This window comes from Lissotriton vulgaris, chromosome 9, assembly GCF_964263255.1.
Source record: "Lissotriton vulgaris chromosome 9, aLisVul1.2, whole genome shotgun sequence".
Classification (NCBI taxonomy): Eukaryota; Metazoa; Chordata; class Amphibia; order Caudata; family Salamandridae; genus Lissotriton; species Lissotriton vulgaris.
This window is the reverse complement of record NC_141697.1, coordinates 1,239,859,817-1,239,877,794: the sequence shown is the minus strand read 5'-3', so window position 1 is coordinate 1,239,877,794 and position 17,978 is coordinate 1,239,859,817. Positions and strand designations below refer to the sequence as shown.

General features: G+C 46.1%; 1 protein-coding gene across 1 annotated transcript in view; it reads left to right on the top strand.

The window, feature by feature from the left end:
• GXYLT2 (glucoside xylosyltransferase 2) overlaps nucleotides 1-17,978 on the top strand; it is a 105,322-nt gene that overhangs the window by 37,741 nt on the left and 49,603 nt on the right. Inside the window, exon 2 of the mRNA XM_086939403.1 lies at nucleotides 8,498-8,687. Coding sequence (XP_086795529.1) covers nucleotides 8,498-8,687 — 190 coding nt within the window. The remainder of the gene's footprint in view (nucleotides 1-8,497; nucleotides 8,688-17,978) is intronic.

The following is a 17,978-nucleotide window of genomic DNA, read 5'->3' as shown; positions in this document are numbered from 1 at the left end:
AAAAAAGAATATAGTACAGACTGTGAACACTGCTTGTGATATTTATAGATCTGCCTCAGAAATAACTCAAGTGCTGACACAATGAACAATGAAAAACATTCAACCAAATACAATAAACAAACATAAAGGAATTCGTTATTGCTTCAAAGTACAATAGAAATCCCTAAAGAGACATGTGATTTGTATCCTCTCATGAGCATGTCTCTTTGGGCTTGGTACGCTTAGTAATAACATATCTAGGTTTCGACCCCCAGAGAACGAGTGTGGTTAGACAACATCCCCATTGGGTCTTCATCAGGACTGGGCACCGTTTCTCAAAAAAGAAGGAATCCGCCTGTTACCAACTCTAACTGGTCACTACCTTACTGTGCGGATGGACAATTCAAAATCTGCTTCAATAATGGGCCATGTGGGAGCTCGATTTGTGGTTCCTCTAATATGGGATCACCTCTATGTTGGCATCCAAGTTCCCGGAGCTTCCTAGGTTCCGCTGGCGCACTGAGAAATCAGTGGTGCTCGGTCATCACGGTCCATTTTAACAGAGACATGAACCGTCATGACCGATCTCTTGATGTCCTTCGAGCCCCTCTCCTCAGTTGTCCTTCGAGCCCCTCTTCTCAGTTGTCCTTCTGTCCCCCTCTCCTCAGTTGTCCTTCCAGCTCCCTCTCCTCAGATGTCCTTTGAGCCCCTCTCCTCAGTTGTCCTTCCAGCCCCCTCTCCTCAGATGTCCTTTGAGCCCCTCTCCTCAGTTGTCCTTAGAGCCCCTCTCCTCAGATGTCCTTCGAGCCCCTCTCCTCAGTTGATGTCCTTCGAGCCCGAGGGAAGAAATTGCTCTCCCATGTTCGACATCTTCCACTGGTCTGTCCACGTGGGGCCAGGTCACGATAGACGAAGTACGGATGACGTTCAACTCCATGAAGAGCGGTTCCCCTAGAGATCCTGCTCCTCTTCGGATCCTTAAGGAGGTAGCCCCTTCTATCATCCCCTCCCTCACTCATCTGATTAATACCTCACTCCAACAAGGAGTTGTGCCCTCGAGCTGGAAGAAGGCTGTGGTAAAAGCCTTACTGAAGAAACCTGCTCTTGACCCTGAGAACCTGGCGAACTACAGGCCCATTTCCTTACTCCCAGGAGTTAGTAAGATCGCGGAAAAATTAGTCAACAGGAAACTCTCGCAGTTTCTAGAGGCCAATAACAAACTAAAAAATTCCCAGACGGGCTTCCGACCAGGGCAGGGCACGGACATCGCCCTCCTGGCGGCGGTAGAGGAAGCCAGAACGCTATTGGACGGGGGAGGATCAGTGGCAGTGATCCTCCTCGACCTTAGCGCGGCGTTCGATACCGTTGACCACCAACTCCTCATCGAAAGATTGGCAAGAGTTGGAGTGGAAGGTACAGCCTTATCTTGGCTTTCATCCTTCCTGGCACAACGATCCTATCAGATTTGGGAGAAGAACGCCCGTTCCTCCGAAATGCCCCTCCAATGTGGTGTGCCTCAGGGCTCCTCCCTGAGCCCCACATTATTTAATATCTACATGTCCACATTGGAGGAGGTTATCACCCCTTTCGGAGTGAGTGTCGTCAGCTATGCTGACGACACACAATTAGTGGTGTCTCTGTCCCATCCCAAACAACAGAAAGCTGATCTCTTCAACTGCCTTACGCAGGTCCATCATTGGATGAATAGATCAGCCCTAAAGCTAAATGGGACAAAAACTGAGGTCCTTTTACTTGGCCCAAAAGGAACCTCACTCCCCCTGGACATGTGGCCAACCTGTCTAGGTCCTCCCCCAGACCCAAAGACAGAGGTGAAAAGTCTGGGTGTATGGATAGATTCTGAACTCTCATTCACCTCGCAAGCAAAGAAGGTCGTAGGGACCTGCTTTGGTCTTCTAAAGTCCTTGAGGAAAGTCCTGCCCCTTCTTCCTCCTAAATCGCAAAAATTACTAGTCCAAGGTCTCATAATATCAAGACTAGATTACAGTAACGTGATTTATCTGGGCGCTCCGGAAGCGACTCTGAATAAACTGCAGAGAATTCAGAACACTGCTGCCCGGATTATCACAAACACCCCGGCCAGATCATCGGCCAAACCCGCTCTCAAACTCCTTCATTGGCTCCCCATAAGGGAGAGAGTCAAATTTAAAGCCTTGTGTCTTGTGCACGAAACTTTGCATAACCAAGGCCCCCCAGTCCTCAGCAATTTTATCACCCCTTACATAGCCACTAGATCCCTCCGTTCTAACGCAGAAAACCTCATCAATACCCCAAGATTTAGGAAAGTCCGTTCAGGAGGAAGACGCTTCTCGGTACAAGCTGCCCGTCTTTGGAATTCTCTTCCTCATGACCTACGTCTTGAACCACAATATCTGCGCTTCAGGAAGCTGCTAAAGACACATCTTTTTCCCTAGCTCTTATGCCCTCCTCTTTTGAGCTCAGCCCCCGGTCCTCAGATTTACTGTTTTAGGGTTCTCTAGCGCTGGGATACCTCCGGGTGACTATGCGCTTTATAAAAATAAATAATAATAATAATAATAATAATAATAATAATAAGTTGTCCTTCGAGCCCCTCTCCTCAGATGTCCTTCGAGCCCCTCTCCTCAGTTGTCCTTCGAGCCCCTCTCCTCAGTTGTCCTTCCAGCCCCTCTTCTCAGATGTCCTTCGAGCCCCTCTCCTCAGTTGTCCTTCGAGCCCCTCTCCTCAGATGTCCTTCTGTCCCCCTCTCCTCGGATGTCCTTCGAGCCCCTCTTCTCAGTTGTCCTTCTGTCCCCCCTCCTCAGTTGTCCTTTGAGCCCCTCTTCTCAGTTGTCCTTCTGTCCCACTCTCCTCAGTTGTCCTTCGAGCCCCTCTCCTCAGTTGTCCTTCCAGCCCCTCTTCTCAGACGTCCTTCGAGCCCCTCTTCTCAGTTGTCCTTCTGTCCCACTCTCCTCAGTTGTCCTTCGAGCCCCTCTCCTCAGTTGTCCTTCCAGCCCCTCTTCTCAGTTGTCCTTCGAGCCCCTCTCCTCAGTTGTCCTTCCAGCCCCTCTTCTCAGACGTCCATCGAGCCCCTCTTCTCAGATGTCCTTCTGTCCCCCCTCCTCAGTTGTCCTTCGAGCCCCTCTTCTCAGTTGTCCTTCTGTCCCACTCTCCTCAGTTGTCCTTCGAGCCCCTCTCCTCAGTTGTCCTTCCAGCCCCTCTTCTCAGACGTCCTTCGAGCCCCTCTCCTCAGATGTCCTTCCAGCCCCTCTCCTCAGTTGTCCTTCCAGCCCCTCTCCTCAGATGTCCTTCTGTCCCCCTCTCCTCAGATGTCCTTCGAGCCCCTCTCCTCAGTTGTCCTTCGAGCCCCTCTCCTCAGATGTCCTTCTGTCCCCCTCTCCTCGGATGTCCTTCGAGCCCCTCTCCTCAGTTGTCCTTCGAGCCCCTCTTCTCAGTTGTCCTTCGAGCCCCTCTCCTCAGTTGTCCTTCGAGTCCCTCTTCTCAGACGTCCTTCGAGCCCCTCTCCTCAGACGTCCTTCGAGCCCCTCTCCTCAGTTGTCCTTCGAGCCCCTCTCCTCAGATGTCCTTCTGTCCCCCTCTCCTCAGATGTCCTTCGAGCCCTTCTCCTCAGTTGTCCTTCGAGCCCCTCTCCTCAGATGTCCTTCGAGCCCCTCTCCTCAGTTGTCCTTCGAGCCCTTCTCCTCAGTTGTCCTTCGAGCCCCTCTTCTCAGACGTCCTTCGAGCCCCTCTCCTCAAATGTCCTTCGAGCCCCTCTCCTCAGTTGTCCTTCGAGCCCCTCTCCTCAGATGTCCTTCTGTCCCCCTCTCCTCGGATGTCCTTCGAGCCCCTCTCCTCAGTTGTCCTTCGAGCCCCTCTCCACAGATGTCCTTCAAGCCCCTCTCCTCAGTTGTCCTTCGAGCCCCTCTTCACAGATGTCCTTCGAGCCCCTCTCCTCAGTTGTCCTTCGAGCCCCTCTCCTCAGTTGTCCTTCCAGCCCCTCTCCTCAGTTGTCCTTCCAGCCCCTCTTCTCAGACGTCCTTCGAGCCCCTCTCCTCAAATGTCCTTCGAGCCCCTCTCCTCAGTTGTCCTTCGAGCCCCTCTCCTCAGATGTCCTTCTGTCCCCCTCTCCTCGGATGTCCTTCGAGCCCCTCTCCTCAGTTGTCCTTCGAGCCCCTCTCCACAGATGTCCTTCAAGCCCCTCTCCTCAGTTGTCCTTCGAGCCCCTCTTCACAGATGTCCTTCGAGCCCCTCTCCTCAGTTGTCCTTCGAGCCCCTCTCCTCAGTTGTCCTTCCAGCCCCTCTCCTCAGTTGTCCTTCCAGCCCCTCTCCTCAGTTGTCCTTCCAGCCCCTCTTCCCAGACGTCCTTCGAGCCCCTCTCCTCAGATGTCCTTCGAGCCCCTCTCCTCAGTTGTCCTTCGAGCCCCTCTCCTCAGATGTCCTTCTGTCCCCCTCTCCTCAGATGTCCTTCCAGCCCCTCTTCTCAGATGTCCTTCTGTCCCCCTCTCCTCAGTTGTCCTTCGAGCCCCTCTTCTCAGATGTCCTTCAAGCCCCCTCTCCTCAGATGTCCTTCCAGCCCCTCTCCTCAGTTGTCCTTCAAGCCCCTCTTCTCAGATGTCCTTCGAGCCCCTCTCCTCGGTTGTCCTTTTAGCCCTCTCCTCAGATGTCCTTCTGTCCCCCTGTCCTCAGTTGTCCTTCGAGCCCCTCTTTTCAGATGCCCTTCGAGCCCCTCTCCTCTGTTGTCCTTCGAGTCCCTCTCCTCAGATGTCCTTCCAGCCCCCTCTCCTCAGATGTCCTTCGAGCCCCTCTCCTCAGATGTCCTTCGAGCCCATCTCCTCAGGTGTTCCTCAAACCCCTCTCCTCAGATGTCTTTCAAGCCCCCTTTCCTCAGATTTCCCCTTCGAGCCCCTCTCTCCTCAGATGTCCTTCTGTCCCCCTCTCCTCAGATGTCCTTCGAGCCCCTCTCCTCAGATGTCCCCTTCGAGCCCCTCCCCTCAGATGCTCTTCCAGCACCTCCCCTTCCTTTGAGAGGCAGGTCTCTTCTGGGATGCACTGAGAGCACTTACGGTTTAAGTTTTTTAACAGTGACGTTATACATTCTGGAATGATTGTGCTGTATTCGGGATATGTAGATAAAGCTCTACTTACTTCCCACCCATCTTTTTAATTGGCTCCTGTCCCTGTCCTTTGTAAATGGTGGCTTTTTATTGGTTATTAGGCTTTGTTGTCCCTCCTTAATACCACCTCAAGTGATTACTTTACTCGCTAGCACATCTCACATTTATATTAGACCTTCTATAAATTTCCCCATCATCAGCTCCACATAGAGTACATCCTTATCTGGAATTAATATAATAATTATTTTGTTACATTTAAAAGCTACTAATGGTATACATGGACATAGCTATTTGAATGTACTTGTGGTACAGTCTTGCATGCAATGCATTATGGGTAGGGTAGATTTACCATATGCTCAAAGTTTATGATGCTCAATAGGGACCTCTAGGCGCAGCTTGTGGTACTGCACCTAGACATGCAGTGCAGGTGCCTTGCTCACTAGGGACCTCTAGGAGCAGCTAGCGGTACTGCACCGAGACATGCAGTGCTGGTGTCTTGCTCACTAGTGACCTCTAGGAGCAGCTTGCGGTACTGCAACTACCACATCTGATTTATATGAGACCTTCTATACATTTCCCTTGATCAGCTCCACATAGAGTACATCCTAATCCAGAATTATTATAAGAATTCTTTTGCCACATTTCAAAGCTTCTTATTTTATATATTGAATGTACTGTTGTACTGTCTTCTATGGAATGCATTATGGGTAGGGTGGATTTACCATATCTTCAAAGTTTATCATGCTCACTGGGGACCTCTAGGTGCAGCGTGCGGTACTGCACCTACACATCTATAATTAGACCTTCTATAGATTCCCCTTCATCAGCTCCTCACAGAGTGCAACCTAATCTGGAATTACTATAATTATTATTTTGTCACATTTCAAAGCGACTAATTGTATTTGTACTTTGTACTTATGGTTGTTGCTTATGAGAAGCAAGGCTGGCAGTAACTGCACCTCTTTTACTGCCAGCTTTGCTGTACGTAAGCAAGGACTATAAGCTCAAAGTGCGTGTTTAGGCACCGCTTGCAGGTTTTCGAAACACATAAATAAAAGACATTGTCAATTACAATGACTATTGCTCAAATTGTCAAAATGCGAGACCTATTGCATTGCAAATGCTTGTTATCATTCTGCTTGCGGGTGTTCTTCCAGTTTCTTTCCAGGGTTATTATGTTTAGGGGATGTTGTTAGCAAGTCCTTTACACTGTGAATTAGCAGTTAAAGAGGTCATGAATGGGGAAAGGTTGGCAGGGGTGGGTGTCAGCCAGAGGGGCACTGCTGTTTCACTTTACACATTTCACCTGTCAGTGTGTTTTGTCATGCACACTTGCACGGGTGCTCTTTAAGCATCATTGCATTGCTGTTTGAAGTGATCTGTTATAAACGTGTATTTTAAACATTTACGCTGCACTTCACTTTCACGTTTGAACTCAGCTGTGTACATTTCAACTGCTGTACATTGTGCACATGAGAGTCACTCTCCTCTTGAAAATGTGCCCCATGTCTTTCGTTTTCCATATTTGCACTGCTGTTCGGTTTCACAACTTTTACTATTTGTTGTGCATTTTTTAACACTATTCACGCTTCTCTTTGGTTCTAATGATCCCTTGCTTTCTACATTTGTATATTTTGCTCTCATGACATGCGCAGTGCCGTACATTTTGCCTGTTTACATTCCTATCCACTTTACACATTTACACGGTTTTGCACTTTACGCTTTTGCACTTCTGCTCGCTTGGCTGCACTTAACTTACATTGCTGTTATCTGTGAAATTTTACACTGTTGCTTTCTTTGCACATTTAGGCTCAAGACAATTTTTCTCTTTTACACTCATGCTTATTTAATAAATGTACCCTCATTTAGAATGTTGTTCACTTCTATTGTACAATATTGCTCTCTTTGCACATTTTGTCTACTGCCCACTTCGTTCATTTGCTCTGCTGATGGCTCTATTCATTTACAGTAAATTCCACTGATATTCAGTTTGCACTTGAATTCTGATATTCAGTTTGCAGTTTTATTCTGATACTCTATTTGCACATTTGGGCAGCTACCCGCTGTGTACGTTTGCAGCGATACTCACTTTGCACACTCCCCCTCTTTCCACTGTTGTTCATTTTGCAGGTTTACACTCTGGTCTCTTTGCACTTTTGCTCTGCTCTCCACTTTGCACACTTGCCATGTTTGCTCCTTGCATGTGTGCATCCCTGCCCCCTTTGCCGATTTTCACTCATTTACACAGATATTAACACTCTTTGAACACGTGGGCTGCTGTCCATTTCTCTCATTTGCACCCATGCTTGCTTTGCACGTTTTCACTCATTTTCAGTGCTGTTCACTTTTCATTGTCGCGCTGCTATCTTTACACATTCAGGCTCTGCACATTTGCACTCCTGCTGCTTTGCACTTTTTCAGTCATTTTCAGTGCTGTTCACTTTTCATTGTCGCGCTGCTATCTTTACACATCCAGGCTCTGCACATTTGCACTCCTGCTGCTTTGCACTTTTTCACTCATTTACAGCGCTGTTCACTTTTCATTGTCGCAGTGCTGCTTTCTTTGCACATTCCGGCTCTGCACATTTGCACTGCTGCTCGCTTTGCACTTTTTCACTCATTTTCAGTGCTGTTCACTTTTCATTGTCGCACTGCTGCTGTCTTTGCACATCCAGGCTCTGCACACTTGCACTCCTGCTGCTTTGCACTTTTTCACTCATTTTCAGCGCTGTTCACTTTTCATTGTCGTGCTGCTATCTTTGCACATTCAGGCTCTGCACATTTGCACTGCTGCTGCTTTGCACTTTTTCACTCATTTACAGCGCTGTTCACTTTTTATTGTCGCAGTGCTGCTTTCTTTGCACATCCAGGCTCTGCACATTTGCACTCCTGCTGCTTTGCACTTTTTCACTCATTTACAGCGCTGTTCACTTTTCATTGTCGCAGTGCTGCTTTCTTTGCACATTCCGGCTCTGCACATTTGCACTGCTGCTCGCTTTGCACTTTTTCACTCATTTTCAGTGCTGTTCACTTTTCATTGTCGCACTGCTGCTGTCTTTGCACATCCAGGCTCTGCACACTTGCACTCCTGCTGCTTTGCACTTTTTCACTCATTTTCAGCGCTGTTCACTTTTCATTGTCGTGCTGCTATCTTTGCACATTCAGGCTCTGCACATTTGCACTGCTGCTGCTTTGCACTTTTTCACTCATTTACAGCGCTGTTCACTTTTAAATGTCGCAGTGCTGCTGTCTTTGCACATTCAGGCTCTGCACATTTGCACTCCTGCTTGCTTTGTGTACAGTGGTTACGCACACATGCCTTCCTTGGTCTGTGGCTCGATTTGAACACTTGTGATGATGTTGGCAATGTGCTCTGAAGGTCACAAGTTCATATTTTCACCTCTGCCCACCTCCCTTCTTCGCTACAGAAGGCGCCCAGAGCGCAGGCCGGCGCCTCAAGGCGCATCGGACGGCTGCATGCACCTGGCTGTGGTGGCCTGTGGAGAGCGCCTAGAAGAGACACTCACCATGCTGAAGTCGGCCGTGCTCTTCAGTCACAAGAAGCTCCGTTTTCACATCTTCGCCGAGGAGGCTCTGAGAGCTGCGTTCGAGAAAGAGGTGAGTTTGGAGGTGGAGAAAAGGGGGTTCTCCGCGTGACATGAGACTCCATCAGCTTTTAACTCAGTCTCGGCTGTTGTTTCACATTTTCCCTCCACCCAGTTCACTCCGTCCTTCAATTCTGTACCTTTCTAACAGGCAGTCTCTTTGCCTCCTGTCTAATCTGCATTTACAGGTCATATTGTCATTTTTAGGTTTCGCCTATTATCATTCGCTTGCGAATGTAATAGGCGAAAGTTCAAGGGCTCAATCGACTCGTGAAACCACTGCGGTTTTCTCACAGTGCATGTGAGTCACGTGACCACAAAAGCGGGTCACGTGACCACACAAGCACGCGCATCTCCCTATTATCATTCGCTTGCGAATGTAATAGGCGAAAATTCAAGGGCTCAATCGACTCGTGAAACCACTGCGGTTTTCTCACAGTGCATGTGAGTCACGTGATCACACAAGCACGCGCATCTCCCTAATCCGCCTGCTCCCCTTGCTCGCATTCCCGCCCCCCACCAGGCTCTCCCGCCCCCATCCGGCTTCCCTCCGGCCATTTGCCACACTCCTTGCCTCTGTCTTGCCTCCCCCTCCATTCTCCTCCCCTCGCTCGCATTCTCGCCCCCCCACCAGGCTCTCCCGCCCCCACCCGGCTTCCCATTACTTAGCACACCGGGATACACGAGGTAACAAAGGTCGTCTTCTGCCAAGCAAGCCCGCAGGCGCCACGCAGCCCCGGCTTCGCTCCGTCCACAAGCAGCACTACCTTCATCAGTAGAGCAGCAGTAGCACGATCTAACTATGCATCACAGAGCGTTCTGCACAGCCGGGGATCGCTTCCTCAGCACATTTCAATAGCACGTGCTGCCTAACAGCAGAGACCAGCACAGAATACCAGCATGTACCCACAGCAGCACGTTTCACAGCACAGCCCACGTCTCCCACCCCACAAGAGACGGTAATGCTCGGCTATGTCTCCCAGTACATCAGATACCAACACTGTATAGTGCCTTGGCACGCCTGTCAACAAGCCTGACAGCAGCACTGTCCACCAGCACATCAGTGCCCTCGTGTCACTAAGTGCTCTGCCAGTACGTCTCAGAGTCCTAGAAGTCAGAAATGAGAAGCGCCTTTTCGGCGTCTGCCATCTCACCAGCCAGCAGCACTGCCTCGCCATGTCTCAGAGTACTAGATATCAGAAATGGAGTAGCGCCTTTTCTGTGTCTGCTACCTCAGCAGACAGCAGCACTACTTCACCAGAGCCCCACTGCATCAGATGCCAGAGCGAACCCTGACTGGCCATGTCTCCCAGTGCACCAGCCAGCAGCACTGCCTCGCCATGTCTCACACCACCAGCCAGCAGCACTGCCTCGCCATGTCTCACACCACCAGACAGCAGCACTGCCTCGCCATGTCTCACACCACCAGACAGCAGCACTGCCTCGCCATGTCTTAAAAATACACAATACGGTTTTCTTCTTACACCGGGAGATGAATTTCATCAGTCAAACCATTTACTGAAAAAATGAATGTCTGACAAAATATCGAAGTCACTATTATCGATATATACAAAAATATCGGAACCAAAATATCGATGCCAAAAATATCGGAATCCTATCCCTAACAAGGTAAGTACAAATATATCGAAAAAAATATATAGAATGACAAAAATATCGTTTTTTTAATATAAAATAAATATGTAATATTAACAAAAATATACTTATAACTGTAATAAACATATTTAAAAAAGTACTATAATAGTTAAAATTAATACATAATTTAATACAAATTAATATTAATAAATATATAATGCATAATATTTTTTTCATTAATAATAACTCTAAATTAATTATTTTCATAACTTATAAAGAAATAATAATATAATAAATTACGAATACATTTATATACATTAAATAATCATATAAATAACAATTAATAACAACATAAAAGTAATACAAAACCAAAATACATTTTAGATAGCGTATGAGTAAAAATTACTATTCCCACTCCAGAGAGTGTGACAGTAGGGAAAGTGTTGGATAGCGTAGGGGTAACAATTACTATCCCCACTCCAGAGAATGCAACAGTAGGGAATGTGTTGGATAGCGTAGGGGTAACAATTACTATTCCCACTCCAGAGAGTGCAACAGTAGGGAAAGTGTTGGATAGCGTAGGGGTAACAATTACTATTCCCCCTCCAGAGAGTGCAACAGTAGGGAAAGTGTTGGATAGCGTAGGGGTAACAATTACTATTCCCACTCCAGAGAGTGCAACAGTAGGGAAAGTGTTGGATAGCGTAGGGGTAACAATTACAATTCCAACTCCAGAGAGTGCAACAGTAGGGAAAGTGTTGGATAGCGTAGGGGTAAAAATTACTATTCCCACTACAGAGAGTGCAACAGTAGGGAAAGTGTTGGATAGCGTAGGAGTAACAATTACTATTCCAACTCCAGAGAGTGCAACAATAGGGAAAGTGTTGGATAGCGTAGGAGTAAAAATTACTATTCCCACTCCAGAGAGTGCAACAGTAGGGAAAGTGTTGGATAGCGTAGGGGTAACAATTACTATTCCAACTCCAGAGAGTGCAACAGTAGGGAAAGTGTTGGATAGCGTAGGGGTAAAAATTACTATTCCCACTCCAGAGAGTGCAACAGTAGGGAAAGTGTTGGATAGCGTCGGGGTAACAAATACTATTCCCACTCCAGAGAGTGCAACAGTAGGGAAAGTGTTGGATAGCGTAGGGTTAAAAATTACTATTCCAACTCCAGAGAGTGCAACAGTAGGGAAAGTGTTGGATAGCGAAGGGGTAAAAATTACTATTCCCACTCCAGAGAGTGCAACAGTAGGGAAAGTGTTGGATAGCGTAGGGGTAACAATTACTATTCCCACTCCAGAGAATGCAACGGTAGGGAAAGTGTTGGATCGCAAAGGGTTAAAAATTACTATTCCAACTCCAGAGAGTGCAACAGTAGGGAAAGTGTTGGATAGCGGAGGGGTAAAAAGTACTATTCCCACTCCAGAGAGTGCAACAGTAGGGAAAGTGTTGGATAGTGTAGGGGTAACAATTACTATTCCCACTCCAGAGAATGCAACGGTAGGGAAAGTGTTGGATAGCGTAGGGTTAAAAATTACTATTCCAACTCCAGAGAGTTCAACAGTAGGGAAAGTGTTGGATAGCGAAGGGGTAAAAATTACTATTCCCACTCCAGAGAGTGCAACAGTAGGGAAAGTGTTGGATAGCGTAGGGGTAACAATTACTATTCCCACTCCAGAAAATGCAACGGTAGGGAAAGTGTTGGATAGCGTAGGGTTAAAAATTACTATTCCCACTCCAGAGAGTGCAACAGTAGGGAAAGTGTTGGATAGCGTAGGGGTAACAATTACTATTCCCACTCCAGAGAGTGCACCAGTAGGGAAAGTGTTGGATAGCGTAGGGGTAACAATTACTATTCCCACTCCAGAGAGTGCAACAGTAGGGAAAGTGTTGAATAGCATAGGGGTAACAATTACTATTCCCACTCCAGAGAGTGCAACAGTAGGGAAAGTGTTGGATAGCGTAGGGGTAACAATTACTATTCCAACTCCAGAGAATGCAACAGTACACCCATAACCCGCTACAGAACATATTTATCAATTATTCAATTAATAAAATTAAATTTAAAAATCTCAATTAATTAATTAATAAATCCTACTAATTATTAATTATTTTAACATAATTAAATTACTTCCCACACTATTCCCCTATAAAACCATAACCCGCAACAGAACATATTTATCAATTAATCAATTAATTAAAATTATTTAAAAATTATTCTCAATTAATTAATTAATAATTCCTACTAATTAATAATTAATTTAACATAATTAAATTACTTCCCACCCTATTCCCCTATAAACCCATAACCCGCTACAGAACATACTTATCAATTAATCAATCAATTAAAATTAATCAAAAATTATTCTCAATTAATTAATTAATATTTCATACTAATTAATAATTAATTTAACATAATTAAATTACTTCCCACCCTATTCCCCTATAAACCCATAACCCGCTACAGAATATATTTATCAATTAATCAATTAATTAAAATTAATTAAATATTATTCTCAATTAATTAATTAATAATTCCTACTAATTAATAATTAATTTAACATAATTAAATTACTTCCCACCCTATTCCCCTATAAACCCATAACCCGCTACAGAACATATTTATCAATTAATCAATTAATTAATTAAAATTAATTAAAAATTATTCTCAATTAATTAAGTAATAATTCCTACTAATTAATAATTAATTTAACATAATTAAATTACTTCCCACCCTATTCCCCTATGAACCCACAACCCGCTACAGTACTAAAACACAACTTTTAATTAAATTACATTAAAAATACATGATAAAACATAATAAATACTATATAATATACACTAAATTTATTTAAAAATCGATATTAGTAACATCGAAATTATTTACTTCGATATTACTGACATCGATATTTAAAACTTCGATATTACTAATATCGATATTAAAAGTGTCGATATTACTTACCTTCTATATTATGTCCCTTCGATATTTAAACTTCGATATAATTGTATATCGAAAATAAAACTCGATATTTTGTCTGTGTACCGATAAAATAAGGTTTCATAATATTTAAGAACACTTGAATCGAGCTCCAGCCGTCTGTGTGATGTAGTCTTGAGTGACGACGACGGATTTCACTGGAGCCGTCTTTACTGCAGTGTTCAGACTCCTGATACATCATGATGTCTCCTTCACAACATTGTTTCACTGTAAACACAGGGTTTCCTTTTCCACTCCTCCCACCAACTCCAGTGCTGGCCAAACAAAATACAAATGCAGAGAATTCATAGTACACAGGACTAACGTGTTCAAATGTCCTTGCTGGCTCACTACCATTCACAACAGGCCGTTCATAACGATTAGTCAACTTTCAAGTTAAACTAATTTTACAGAGCTATGAAAGGTAACAAAGAATTTACAGAAGAGGATGCTTAAGGCAGTTCCGTAAAACAAGCACTGGCGTTGCCAATAGGTTTCGCATTTGGAAAGTTGGAGCTATTGGTTTTGTAAATGACATTTTATATTTATATATCGTTATTGGCATTGTCAATAACAATATATAAATATAAAATGTCATTTACAAAACCAATAGCTCCAACTTTCCAAATGCGAAACCTATTGGCAACGCCAGTGCTTGTTGTTTCTGTGTTCAACAATTTTCTTGATGTTGTTACTAACGCTGGGGGTAAGCAGGTAAGAGGAAAGAAATGTTGTGCTGCTGCAGATGACAACAACAACTGTTTTGAATGTGGCACATAAACAATACGAGGGTAGTCCAACACAATGGGAGCCGTCCTCTCAACCATCGCAGCTGCTGCCGCCACTGCTCTCAAGCAACCGGATGCCCAGTCACTGCTGAAGGCAAAGTCACAGAGTAGGATGCCACAGGTCTTTTTCCAGAGCCACGCTGCTGTGTCAGCACACCATTTTCAATGCCATTTTGCTCTGACACATAGAGATAGAAGGCTGGTTTGCAGTACGGCAGCCCCAGGGCTGGCGCAGTACACAATGTCTCTTTCGGTTTCCTAAAACCGTCTGCCAGTTCATTCGTCCATACAATGCATCTTGTAGTGTCCATTGTCGCAGGATGGTATCATAGGATCTGTACTCAAGGATCCACTGGGGGACCTCATTCCTTTCTTGGTGCACGGAGGCTGCATGCCCTGAACCATTTTTATCCTGTCAGGTGATATGCGGCATGTACCTTTGGATGCCACATAACTCAGGTAAGTCACCTCTTTTTGGCAGCGCTGACATTTTGACAATGAGGCTTTGTGTCCTCTCCCCTGGAGGCGGCTCAGCAGAGCTACAGTGTCTGTTTCATACGCCTTAAGTGATGGAGATGCCACAAATAGATCATCAGCGAACTGCAAGACGACGCTACCACCTTCCAGGTGTAGTCTGCCCAGTTCTCTCTTCACTGCCTGTGCGTAGACCGTGGGACTCTGAGTGAAGCCGTGGGTGAGTCTTGTGAAAGTATGCTGAGTATCTTTTATTGTGAAGGCAAAGAGGTACTCACACTCTGGAGGGATGCTAACGCTGAAAAATGCAGAGGAGAGCTCTATGACCGAAAAGTACTTTGCCTCTACAGGTACAGAAGATAATATAGTATTGGTGCCAGGCACAACAGGTGCGAAGGGAGCCACAATGTTGTGTATTTGCCGTAAACCTTGTATCAACCTGTACTGCCCAGTATTGCCCTTGGGCAATGGAATGATATGACTTTTACAGGGGCTAAAGCTCGTTTTAATGATACCCTGTTGTAAGAGAGACTCAGTCACAGATTTTATCCCCTCTTCTGCCTGAGGTGACAGTTTATACTGACGTACATAAGGTAATTCTGGATTTTCCTTAAGTATCACTTAATGGGGAGGGCATGTTTTCAACAACCCTGCCTCATTTTTGAGTTTTGCCCAAACTTCTGAGTTCATTTGCTCTAGAACCTCGTTTTTAGTCGGCTGTAAAGTCATATTCTCTTCAAGCTTGTCAAAAACTGCAATCCTGTCATTTCTGAGCATGCACACCACCCAACACAACCCTTCTCCATCTCCCAACACAGACACAAATCCCAAAGGAAATGTAAAATCCTTTGTTCGTGGTAAGTACTGAAGGCATTTGACCATGGGGCCCAAATCCTTAGGGTAGTAACCTGGTGCTACAGATGTGGATACATGTGGTACTGAAGCTTGCACTGGAAATAACCTCTCTTCCTGTGGTCCTAGCCCAATGCTCACTGCACACCCTTTTATTCCTACATATAATGTGTGCTCGAGCAACTCAATTGTCCAGTACAAATGTTTGTCTGCCATGTAGGCGTACCATTCAGGCCCGATCCTGTGAAAAAGGGCTGCAGTACAGTTTACCTGTTCAGGTACTAATGTCAACTGCATCAAATGAGTTACCATATCCCTCTCAATGTAAGGCCTGTATTGAATAGCTTTTGAAACATGTCATTAAAGAAATCTCCCTGTAACGGAGTCCGTTGGTAGTGTGTTGGAGAGAGACGAGAAGAGACAGGGGGTGCACATACCACAGAATCCTTACATAATTTGCAAGCAGTAAATGCTCTATTAACCAATTCTAACCTGTCCTCAGGTACTTGTTAGTAAATCACATTTTGTGAAAAAGATAATGTTGCATGTAATTACAGAGAAAGCCTCTCCTTAGTAAATTGATTGGTGCATCTGGTGACAGAAGAAACTTGATGGGTCAGTGTGAAGTTGTCAACAGAAGCTGGTTGGGTTTTGATAACTCTCCATGCATCAGTAGCCCATTTACAGCTACAGTAGTGACTGTTTCACTACTACTGGAACCCCCTGTTGCTTACTTCTGATAGGGTTGCGCCTCTGTCTATTAGGAGTTTGATCTCTGTACCTCCTTCCTTAATTGGAAACATGACATTCTCCGTAGGTGTGTCAGATACCTTCATCATAAAGTACTGGGCTCGGTTTCTGCGTTTTGTCCCATCTCTCACTCCGCGTGGCCCAATGCTGATCCATGTCGTTCCTGGAAATCGGTTCCTCAGGGAGTGCTGGGTCTGCTTGACTTCTCTGGGCCTGGGTGGTGCTAATGGGTGGACCTCCCCTCTGTCAACCCTGTCACTCCTGTTGTCTCTATTGTTTTTATCATACCTGTCATTTCTCTCATTCCTGTCATGCCTGTCTCTTTGCCTCTATAACTTTTACAATTTTTGCCCCAGTGTCCGTACCGCCAACAAACATAACACTGATCCCTACGCTTGTCTCTTCTCTGGCATCCTCGTCCTTCATCCTGTCTATGCTGCGCCCCTGATAGTACATTCCTTCTGGCCCCTCCTCTCTTTGTACTTGCTGCAACATCATCCTTTTGTCATTCTTCACCTTGAAAATACAATCCCTTTCCATAATTATCAGAAGCATGCACAGCTCTTGATATCCTTTAGTGGACCAATCAGGGTTGCACAGTTTACAACTATGGGCCACAGAAGCTAGCAATCCATTCATACGTGTCTGTGACCAGCGGGCGGAGCGGGATCCTCCAACAACCCCTCGATGCATGTTCCCCGCTTTGTCTCCACTGCAGCGACCTGTGACTTGGAAAGGAGGGTCGTCTGGCAATACCATTGACGTCCGAGACGAAGAGGGGGACTGCTACTTTAACTGGGCGGAGTTCCAGTCCGAACACGCCCCCTGGTCAGCCGGGGCTCCGGAAGCAAAAGACGGCTCTGCCACAACAGAGGTGTGTCTATCACCCGGAGGAGAGGAGGAGGTGTCGAGAGGAGACTGAGGCGAGCGGAAGGGAGGACCGGACGAGGAACGACGAGAGGCGGAAGAAGAAGCAGAGGATGAGACGAGGCCAACGACTGGGGAGCCAGGAGGCCAACGACAAGGCGCTTCGCCCAGCCGCACTTCAAGGGAAGTGTGGCTCAACCAGGTACGGGACCGTATCGTGGGCTGGGCGGGGAGAAGAGGTTTTAGACCTCCCTAGAACACTCGACGCTGTTATCCCTTCACAGTACCCCATCCCTGTGAGAGCACACCCGGCACGACGTAGAATCTTTGGTTGTTTATTGCACGCGTGGCTCCTCACTCCCCTTCCCTGTTAGACTGAGGGAAACAGAGCAAGTTTACTCAGAGCCTTTTTTCTTTCCTTTACATGCGAGCGGAGGGTGCTTCCCAAGACGGACGAAACGGCGACTACAACTCCCAGAAGTCCACGGGAAGGAGGAAAACCCGGAGGGGACCAGTGGAAAGAGAGGAGTTCGCCAGCACGTCGGGACAACGATCCACCTCTACCCTATTATCGCAGTGTAACTAGGCGAAGGCGTTTGATAAAAGGAATAAAACCCGCCTTACCAAAACCTCAGGTCTACGAGTTTTCATCGAACCCGCAACAGTGTCCGAGTAGCTAATACCAAATATGCCTCTGTTGTGCGTGGTGCCCCTGCATTGTTATCTCATGCTTCATTGTACCTACTGATGCAATCAGCCACTGACTCACCTGGCTTCTGCAACGTGGCAGTGACTTGAGAAGAATCACCATGTTTCACTGCTAGGCCACTAATTGTGTCCCGGACAGACTCGAACCAATTTATCAATCTATTTTCTGTGACACCCATATTATTAGTTAGTACTGTCCAATTTTTTTCCTGTGGAAGTTGGAACATACCTTTAACCAAAGACCATCTGCGTCCTTATCTTATTTTTAGTGACATTTCCCCATCTTGAGGGAG